The sequence below is a fragment of the Lolium perenne genome, chromosome 4 (genome assembly GCF_019359855.2).
Source record: "Lolium perenne isolate Kyuss_39 chromosome 4, Kyuss_2.0, whole genome shotgun sequence".
Classification (NCBI taxonomy): domain Eukaryota; kingdom Viridiplantae; phylum Streptophyta; class Magnoliopsida; order Poales; family Poaceae; genus Lolium; species Lolium perenne.
Window position 1 is genome coordinate 82523572 of NC_067247.2, and position 10221 is coordinate 82533792.

Genomic DNA, 10221 nt, shown 5'->3' on the forward strand with positions numbered 1-10221 from the left:
GGATGCCGGCGGCCCCACGGGCCACGGTCCCGCTCGAGTATCGCCACGCGTCCTTCGCTTTTCGCCCAGTCCACACACGTCCCGTAAAGCGAGATACTGTCGACTGGGGCCCTCCGCGTGCGCCCTCTCATCGCCGCGGCGAGGTGGCGAAGTGGCTGCTGCTTGGATTGGACTGCCGTCCTTGCCGCCTCCGCCTCCCACCGCCGGGCAGCGCGGCTATAAAGCCCCCCGCCTCCACTCTCTCAACCTCCAAGCAAAACCGCAACACACTTCTCCATCCTTCCTTCTCCTTCCTCCAACCACCCGAACCATCCGGCCCGAAACCCGCTGTTCAGTTTGCGAGATTACGCACGAGCATCCGATTCCCAAGCCAGCCGAAGGATAGCTCGGTCGGCGCCACCACGTTCTTTCTACCCGTGATTCGATTCCATCTCCACCTGCCCCTATTCTTCCGGCCGGCGAATCTCGCTGGAGGACCAACAGTCCATTTTTAGCCCGGCGACAGCCGATCGATCCGTCCCGAACTCGATTCTTGCCCATCGTTTCTCACCCGCCCGCCACCACACCCACGCGCGCGCGCGCAAATCCACGAGGACCCAGCGGGATGGCCGGGAGCATGCAGGCGGCGGAGGCGGCGGGCAGGATAAGCGCGCTGCTATCGCTGCTCGCGCTGCGCCGGATCCTCGCCGTGCTGCAGCCCCTCGCGCTGCTCCTGCTCCTGCCCCTCCGATGGCGCGCCGCGCAGCGCCACGGCCAGGACGCCTCCTCCACCGTGGCGGACGCGCCGTCGTCCGCGGCAACCAGCAGTGCCAAGAAGGGCAAGGCGTCGGCGGTGGTGCTAAGGGTGCCGGCCGGGTCGCCCATGGCCACCGCGCGGCGGCAGGCGCTGGCGAGGCGCGAGGCCGCCGTGCGGCGCGCGAGGGAGGCCGGGAGGGAGTACGAGCTCATCCCCACCGCCCGCGGCGAGACGCTCTTCACGCAGCGCTGGTGGCCGCACGGCTCCTCCTCCTCCGCCGCCGTCAAGCCCAGGTGAGAAGAATTCGAATCGAATTTTGTTACTGTATTTTTTTTTCTACGCAACAAAAAAGGGTGCCCTATGCTGTTGCCGTACTGACCATGGTTTGTCATCTGTTTGTTTCTGCAGGGCGATTGTTGTGGTCATGCACGGGCTGAACGAGCACAGGTGAGGATTTGGTTCTGTTCATCTCTGTTAAAATTAGCTGCGCGCGGCTTTGTTTGTCTGGGCTGGTAGCTGATCGTTCGTTGGGGATTGGTTTTGCAGTGGGAGGTACGATTACTTGGCGAAGCGGTTGAACGACATGGACGTCAAGGTTTATGGCATGGATTGGACAGGTGAGCTTCTGCTGTCATTCCCCCCTAACTCATTTGAATTTGTTTGCTTAAATCTTTATTTACGGAATTCTTTGCTTAAAGCTTAGTAAATGATACTACTTGGCATTGCTTGACGGCAACCACTATAACCGATTTATTTATTTACGGGAGTATTAAAGCAACTTATCAATGAATCTAAGCATTCCAGGAACTATATGTTGTTTCTTCCCCAAGGATTTGTAGTAGTATACAACTCAAATCATCATTTTAGTAAAAGATTACCCAACTTTTCTATCTGAGGGTTTTTTGCTTTATGCCGACAAGTTATAGCTTGGACATCATTTTGAGACTGGCCATGGCCCATGGTTAACTTTTGTTGACTCTGACGATCAATTTATTGCTAGTGTGCAACCATGGTTATCTCTTCTCTTTTTAGATACAAGACGAGTTAGTATTTCGTTTCAATGTAATGAACTGCCAGGTTATGACAGAATTTGGTATAATTTGTAATTCATATATCTCGTCTGACCCGTACATTTTTGCTGTCACACAGGCCACGGTGGAAGCGATGGTCTACATGGATACGTGCAGTCCCTTGACCATGCCGTCCAAGACATGGTATAGAGAGCGTTTCAGTCCTTTGGTTTTGTCTGAGACCATGTGTATAAAATCTTGTCTAAAGGAATTTTATTGTTCAATTCAGAAAATGTATCTGAAGAAAGTCTCAGCTGAGAACCCCGGTGTTCCATGCTTCTGCTTCGGGCACTCAACTGGCGGAGGCATCATTCTCAAGGCTGTGCTTGATCCGGAGGTTAATGCTCTTGTTAACGGCATCGTCCTGACATCACCGGCTGTTCGTATCCAGCCCGCCCACCCCATCGTAGAGGTAAGCTGTTCGTCGAAATGCAGAATAACATCTTCAGAAAGAAACTGCATTTTGCAGACTGGAGAGTATGACTGAAACAATCACTGACTGTATTTTTCTGCTCTCTACCGTAGGCACTTGCCCCAATTTTTGCACTGATAGCGCCGAGGTACCAGTTCGCGGGCTCGAGCAAGAACGGGCCGGCGGTGTCGCGCGACGAGGAAGCCCTGCGAGTGAAGTACTCCGACCCGCTGGTGTTTACCGGCTCCATCCGGGTGCGCACCGGGTACGAGATCCTCCGGCTGACCTCCTACCTGCAGCAGCACCTCCACCGGATCACCGTGCCGCTGCTGGTGCTGCACGGCGCCGACGACATGGTGACCGACCCCGCCGGCTCGAAGAGCCTGCACCGGGAGGCCTCGACGCCGGACAAGTCCATCCGGCTCTACGACGGGCTGCTCCACGACCTCCTCATCGAGCCCGAGAAGGAGGTGGTCCTCGGCGACATCGTCGACTGGCTGCGCCCCAGGATCTGACCACGCCGCCTCAACTAGGCTGTGCGTGGGAGCGGCGATGCGTCTCCCTTACCGGTGACGACGCGATTTTTGATCGTCCGCGCCTCCTTCCTCGGTGGCGTCGCGGCCGGCGGTGGCGGCGCGAGAGCGGTGAAGCTTAGTAACTTAACTTACCTGGGATGTCGGTGGGTTCTGTGGCTGAATTTGGTCGGCCTCCCAGCGGTGTCCCGAGATATGTTCTTGACCCATGTCCTGTTTTTGCCTGCTAGCTAGGGTGTGGGTGCTCATTGCGTACCTGCAGTTAGCTTAGTGTTCGTTCATGTCGCCCTGCGTGGTGCACAATAATGGCGTAGACGCCTTCTCTCCTCTAGTTCCCTCCCACGAGATTGAGGGGACATTTTCCGTCGCGGCTCGAATCAGAATCCGCGGCAGAGTTGATTATTTTGCATGAAATTTTTGCCTACCCTGCTGTCTTTCCGCACTTTACAAGTCTCATCGGTTTCATGCGCCTTCTTCACTCTTCTCAGGTGAACTTCACGGGACAGTTTCTTCAGATATCTTTCACTGCATTTCACAGAAAATGAATGAAACTTGATGAAACAATCGTGGCACGCAAATGAATGAAACTTGATGAAACAATCGTGGCGCAAATTTTGAATCATCAGATCGCCCTCGTGCCACACTGCTCACCGCAGCAGTGTTGCTGGCTTGGTGTAGCTTTCACCTCGGCGAGCGATTGATCTTGACGCCGCGGGCTCACTATTGCTGGCTTGGAGCTTTCGGCGAGTGCTGATCGTTTGATGTTCACGCCGCAGGCCACGTACTCATCACCTCGTTGGTATACAAGTATACAACAAGGCGTTTCCTAGCTTCTCCCTGAACTCGCGAGACCACGCGGGAAGACGTCGCGCTCGAGTGCTATGCGACGGCGAGAGGTGAGAACTGACAGCACGGACAGAGATGTTTTCCAGGAAATCAACCGGAAAAGAGCAAATCAAAGCGTCCTGATTCGCCGATCAAAATCTTTCTATCGCTAACGTGAGGCCAACAATGGGCACGCCGACTAGAATGAGCTTCTCCCACGATGCAGCCGCACTGGCTTGTCGTCCCCATCTGAGTGCTCCAAGGCCACCACAATTTACATGCTTTACATCTGATGAAGAGACAAAAAACCCTGTCTTTTCTTATACAGTATACTCCTTCGTTCGTCTTGTAGTAGTGTTGTTTTCACGAAAGGAACGCGGCGGTAAAGATACACCGAAGTACTTCAATGAAATCTCTAGGGAATTAAGTTCGTTGAATGTCAACTGTACTATTTCTAGGCGGTACATTTTTTTAGGGTATGTCAACTCTTTTTTTCAGCAAGAGAAAAAATACGATCATGGCCGTTTTGCTGGGCTAAACCTATACACCAACCAGGTTCATGCCCGGGTGTGGGCCTGGCCTAGGTAGATATTTTTTCTCTCTTTTTTTTTTTACCTTTTTCCTCTTTCTTTTCATTTTACTGTTTTCTTTTTTTTCTTTTCTTTTTTAATGTTTTTTCATTACTTTTATTTTTCAAATTTGAAAATATAAAATTTTAGAAATGTTCAAGTTCGAAAAATTTTAAAATTTGAAATTATTCCAATTTTACAAACATTTGAATTTAAAAATTGCTCAAATTCAAAAAAGTTTAGGTTCAAAAATTTTCATACTTAAATAATGTTCAATTTTTAAAATTGTTCAAATTCAAAATTATTAAAATGTATTCAGAAATCATTTTCAAAAATTGTTCATATTAAAAATTGTTTGAATTTAAAAGTATTCGGATTTTTGAATTTTTCATTTATCAAAAAATGTTCACATTGTACAAACAAACAATAGAAAAGAAAAAAAGAAATGAAAAAGGAAAATTCTGATGGGCCGCGGCCTAGCAAGCCACCTCGGGCAGTCGGGCGTGCAGGGGTGAGCGGTGTTGTACGGGCACCGCACTGGTCGGTATACAATAGCTCTTGTTCTATTGCCAAGGCCATTATGGTGTTTCCTATTTGACGCTTATTGTGCCAATTATCGTGAAAACATGTACCATCCTTACGCTAAGCGCGTGATAGTGGGTCGGCCCTATTAAGCAGTGGTTGGGAGGAAGGGGATGACCGAAGCAAGAAGAAGATCGGGGGAAGAAGAGGACCACGCCTATCTCGCCGGAGATGGGGACGACGCGGCGTCGCTGGCGAGGCAAGGCCTAGACCTCACCGGAGACGGGGATGGCACGGTTGGTCGCGGTGACGCTGGCGGAGGTGAGGCCGAGAAACTTAGGGTTTAGGGTGGGGTGCAAGTGCGGCGAGGCTCCGACGACTTAGGGTTCAGGGTGCGATGGTGCTAGAACCTCGCTAGAGTTGAAGGAGGAGAAGGGTTTAGAGGGAGGCCGGGGGCGGTGGAGGACCGGCCACGGGTGCAAGCGGTTTTGCCGATAGTGGCAAGGGAGGGTGGGGGACTGAAGAGTTGTTGGTGTTGCGGCGCGTCTGAGGAAGAACCGAAGAAGATGACCTGTTTTTGGGTTTGGCCCACGATTTGTTTAGCGCGAGCGTCGGTGGTGTAAGTGGAGCTAAAGGCGTTGAATAGTATGACCCTGTCGTTATCCCCTGAGGCAGAGCGAAATCGTTTGCCCCAGACGGCCCAACTACGTAGCCGGGCTCGCCTGAGCAGATGTAGCCCAGGCCCACCTTGTGGCAATTAGGGGAATTATTTGCTTACCCCTGAAAAAAGTGAATTATTTGCAGGCTTTTTTATGTCCGTAACAAATGCTTTTCCCGCCTGAAGCCCTGGAAGTTTTCGCCGTCCCGCGTGAGTTCCCTCTGCCCTTCTTCCCCACTCCCAGTTCCCCCCTTCCACTTTCTCCCCTTCCCAGCGCTTCCCGTCCTCCGACGGATTTCCGGGCCGTCTCTTCGAAGCGGGCGCGCCTCGGTATGAATTTTTTTCGCAACCTTTTCTTGTTTAAGGATTGACCGGACTGGAGAAGGGATCTGACACCTTTTGGGATTTATTTTTTTGCGCATCCGTCTTTTAGATAGGAAAATTGGGGGTAGGCTATCTCGAGGTGAAATTGTGTATTTGTTCCCATTGATTACGCAATTTTTCCAACTAGATTAGTTTTGACTAATTTTCCTGCAACTTCGCCGGTTTCGACTAGCATGTCCGCATTTGGGTTTAGTTAGGGTTTCATCCTTTCCTCTGTTAGGACTTAGAGGCATCAGTACAAATCTGAGTAGGTGATGGAGAGATTTCTGTCTGGATTTTGGATGGTCGCCGATCAGTGGTGCTATTTCTTTAGGATGTAAGCCTGTAGTGACCTACAGGCCTATGGTGGAAATAATGATGTTTATCTTGTTGCCACGCTAATTGGGGTAAAAAAAAAAAATAGCCTGCCGCCGTTAGCTGTTGATTCCAGTACAATCCGCTCTTCAGGATGGTGTGTGTTATTTTATTGTTAGAAACTATACTAATGTGGCCCCATAGCTTTTTCTTGGGCTATTTCTGCATTTTGCATGTTGAAGTTCTCCACTGATTTTGATACTTTGGCCTGATTTATCCATTTGGTGCAAAATTAGAGAATCTCGGAAGCCAAGAATGGGGATGCCTCCCGCAACACCAAGGGAATTAAGCAGTGGGGGTAGCATTGTCAAGGCGGTGAAGGAAGAATGTCAGCCATTGCACTCCGTCAAGCAGGAGAATGTTGATGATCCTTTGAATGCCAGCTCATCTCCATCTGACCTTGATGCCAAGAATGATGATGCATCCTTCGTCAAAGAGGAGGAAGAACAGTTATGTGACGCCGAACAGATGGAAGACGCTGTGGGACTTGCTTCTGATCCTATGACACGGTTTAACAAGCTTGATGAGCTGCTGAAACAGACAAAGCTCTATGCAGAATATATACTTGAGAAGTTGCTTGAAGAATCTAGCAATTATAGCCCTGGTTATGACGCTACTCTCACAGAAGAAGAAATGTGGGAAAAGGAGCAGGCCAAGATTGTTCCGTTAGTGACGGGTGCGAAGTTGAAGCCTTACCAGATAGAAGGTGTGAAGTGGCTAATATCGCATTGGCAGATTGGGGTTAATGGGATACTGGCAGATGAAATTAGAATTGGGAAAACAATCCAGTCAATTGCGTTTCTTTCTCATCTCAAAGGGAATGGTCTGCATGGTCCATACATGATAATTGCTTCTGCAACCACTCTAACGAACTGGGTGGATGAGATCTCAAGGTAAAGTCTCCAAAGTTTCATTTCAATGTTGTTAGTTGATGTCTTATGTGGAAAAGTTTTGTTTCAGGCTTGCTCCATCTCTGACGTGTCTGATTTACTATGGAGATAAAGTGGCCCGAGAAGAGATGTTGACAAAGGTCATGACCAAAACTATTGGCCCTGATTTTCCCATAATAGTTACTTCATATGAGATGGCCATCGCAGATGCAAAACTTCTTGCTCATTACAAGTGGAAGTATGTTGTGTTTGACGAGGTGATGGAAAAACAAATATCCTGAATCATCGTCCTTTGTGTTTTTCCCATGGAAAAAAAATAGCGCGCTATTCCAACGCTAATAGCACGCTATAGCATATCTGGAGAGCCGACGCTACGCTATTTCGGCGCTATAGCGCGCTATTCGCGTTAATAGCACGCTATAACATGCTAATAGCGTATTTTTAGACCCACGCTATTTTGTTATAGCGCGCTATTACTTTTTCCCCCTTTGCATTGAATGTCAACTGTATACTTCTTTTTACAGGGCCATGAGTTGAAAAACTTGGAATGCGAATTGTTGTTGGAGTTAACGCCGCTGCCAATAGGGAATGGACTCCTTTTGACCAGGACACCATTTCAAAATGACCTAGCAGAGCTGTGGTCGGTACTGAACTTTGTTTTTCCTGAGATATCCGTATCTCATCATGAATTTGAGTCATGGTATGATTCACTCTTTCTCTACCCATTTAGTACATCACCTGTTTATCAGTGACTGATTGCTGCCTTGAGGCATATCTTTCAGAAAGGATGCTCTGCCGTATGTCAGATCTTCTGTTGATAAATCCGCTAAACTGCACATATTCTTTCTAAATTAACGAAAGCATATCTGTTAAATTCAATTAGGATGATATAAATACTTTCACTACCAGTTATTTATTGTAATCTAGTAATTTTAGTATTTGAATGCTACCCTTGAAACAAATAATCTCATATAGCTGTATATATCTGTATATAATGCTGTTTGGAAACTAAGTTGTCCTATAAGTACAATATATCATTATTCATTAGGTCTGGATGCTTTGTTTCCGTATAGATTGTTTGTTGTCTTCATGTAAATTTGGGATGTCTAGCTGCTAAATAGCACACTAATTGAAAAGAACTATCTGAACTAGCAAATCTAAACATTATTAACTTATTTGTTTTTGAAGACCTATCTTGTTACTAGCATATCACGTTTGCTAAAAGAGTGTCTATTATAGTACCTTACATGTGTCATTTTTTTATTTGAAGATGGTAAGGTTATTTCTAAATATTTCATGTATGATATTTGTTTTTTCTGTGCCTCTGCTTGGCTGACAACAATCTTCTTTAAAGGTTTGATTTTACTGGGAAAAGAGGTGAGGAACAGATAGAAGAAACTACAATTAATAGAAGGGCATTTGTTGTTTCAAAGCTTCATGCCATTTTGGATCCATTCATTCTAAGGCAGATGGAGAAGCCTGTAGAAAATACGCCTCCACGAACAAAAGGTGCTACGTGCTCCAACACCAAAGCTGTTAAGAACAAGGATGCAGTTAACCTCTCGAAAGGTCACACAGTAAGAGACGGTGCGAGGTCTGGTGGTCAGAGTTCACAAGAGGCGGCAGCAGAGGCTGCTTATGAAAACGATGGTGAAGGTAGTCCTAATCTGCCATCCACTCAACTGGGGCCGGAAGGTAATCATAAGGCTAAGCGGCCTCGAACAGACGATGCAGTTCTCTCCCTGCTTGGAGAAATTAAAAGCACATTTCAAGCTTCTTTGAAGCCAGCTGAGCCTGTGCAAGTGCCAAAGGCAACTTCCCCTCGAGAAATCTTAGAGGCACTCAAACAGATACCTGACTTGACCAGTGCTGATTTCCTGAGAGCCTATAGTAGTCTGATCCGTGATGATCGGCAGTTTGAATCTCTCATGGTGCTCCCAGCGGGCATGAGGAAGGACTGGCTGCTCGTGGAAACTGGGAAGAAGTGAGACTTGCCCTATTGCTCCAGCAGCAAGTATGCAGCACTTGTCTGGATATTGTTCAGTGGAGCTAGCTGAACTAATGCTCATCTTGCTTACTTTCCTAGTTATTAGTCCCGCTTTTCTAGGAACCATGTAACTCGTTCTATATATGGACTTCTTTTCACGTTGTCGTTAAGTAGTAGTATGGATTCTCCTGAACTGTATGTTGTTTACCTGTGATAGCACTTGAAATCAATGGCATGAAGATATTGATATTGATTCATCTTGTGCCACTCCTAAATGTGCGCTGTTTGGTTTGCTCGATTGGTGGAAATATGTTGTTTTTTATGAGGTGATGGATGATGGAAAATAAAATATCCTAAAACATTTTTATTCCTTTGTAGTCCTTTGTGGTTTTTGCCCTTCTGTATTTATATGTCAAATTGTATACTTATTTTTTCCAGGGCCATCAGTTTAAAGAGTTGGAATGGCAATTATTTTCTGAGTTATGGCGGCTGCCGATAGATAATAGACTCCTTTTGACCAGGACATCATTTTCAAATAACCTTGCAGAGTTGTGGTCGCTACTGAAATTTGTTTTGCCTGGTATATTCTCGTCTCACTGGGAATTCGATGGTAATGTGTCACTGAGTTAACACTCCCACCCTGGCCACCTGTTTTATACATACATGCCATAACACCTATAGACTATAGCATCGATTGATGCAGAGGCAGGGGTTCACCCCGTATCGAAAAAAAAAACACCTATAGACTATAGCATCCATATACTGAAACAGACTGGGTAAAAGCAAATTTTGATGCTTCTTTTGTGGAGAGCTCGAGATCGGGAACGTGGGGTTTTGCTTCTAGATCAGGTACTGGGGAGTTTCTGGCAGCTGCAGCAGGCAAACTGAGGCACCTGCATGGGGCACTGCAAACATAAGCGGAGGCATGCGTTGAGGCAACTGAAGGAGCTGCGTCGTTGGGCTACCACAGATTGGTTCTTGAGTGAGACTGTCAGACTTTGGTGCACGCTCTGAAGTCTAGCAGCCACGAGCTCTTTGAAATTGGACTACTCCTTCGCGAAGCGGCGATTTGCACAAAAATAACCCTTTTATAAAAGAAATACACAAAATAACCTTTCGGCCAAACTATTTCACTTCGCTAACCCACACTTCACTGTGTGGCGCCCATGCTGGCCGCCACACATCTTGCGTGCGTGGCCTATAACTGCCAACGTGGAAGGCATGTGTGGCGCCCATGGCAAAGACGCCACACTACTCTTTATAAATAAACGTTGTCTAGAA

At 47.4% G+C, this 10221-nt stretch overlaps 2 protein-coding genes across 2 annotated transcripts; both read left to right on the forward strand.

The window, feature by feature from the left end:
• The first annotated feature begins 244 nt into the window (after positions 1-244).
• Positions 245-3175, forward strand: LOC127293132 (uncharacterized). Its single transcript, XM_051322687.2, has 6 exons — positions 245-1029; positions 1145-1183; positions 1283-1353; positions 1886-1950; positions 2036-2218; positions 2332-3175. The coding sequence occupies exons 1-6, from the start codon at positions 605-607 to the stop codon at positions 2731-2733; spliced, it is 1185 nt and encodes a 394-aa protein (XP_051178647.1). The 5' UTR covers positions 245-604; the 3' UTR covers positions 2734-3175.
• Positions 3176-5885: 2710 nt separating this feature from the next.
• LOC127293131 (ATP-dependent DNA helicase DDM1-like) lies at positions 5886-9167 on the forward strand. The gene is made up of 4 exons (XM_051322686.2): positions 5886-6956; positions 7024-7210; positions 7478-7653; positions 8308-9167. Exons 1-4 carry the CDS (start codon positions 6319-6321, stop codon positions 8939-8941), a joined length of 1635 nt encoding a protein of 544 aa, XP_051178646.1. The 5' UTR covers positions 5886-6318; the 3' UTR covers positions 8942-9167.
• The last annotated feature ends 1054 nt before the right edge of the window (positions 9168-10221 follow it).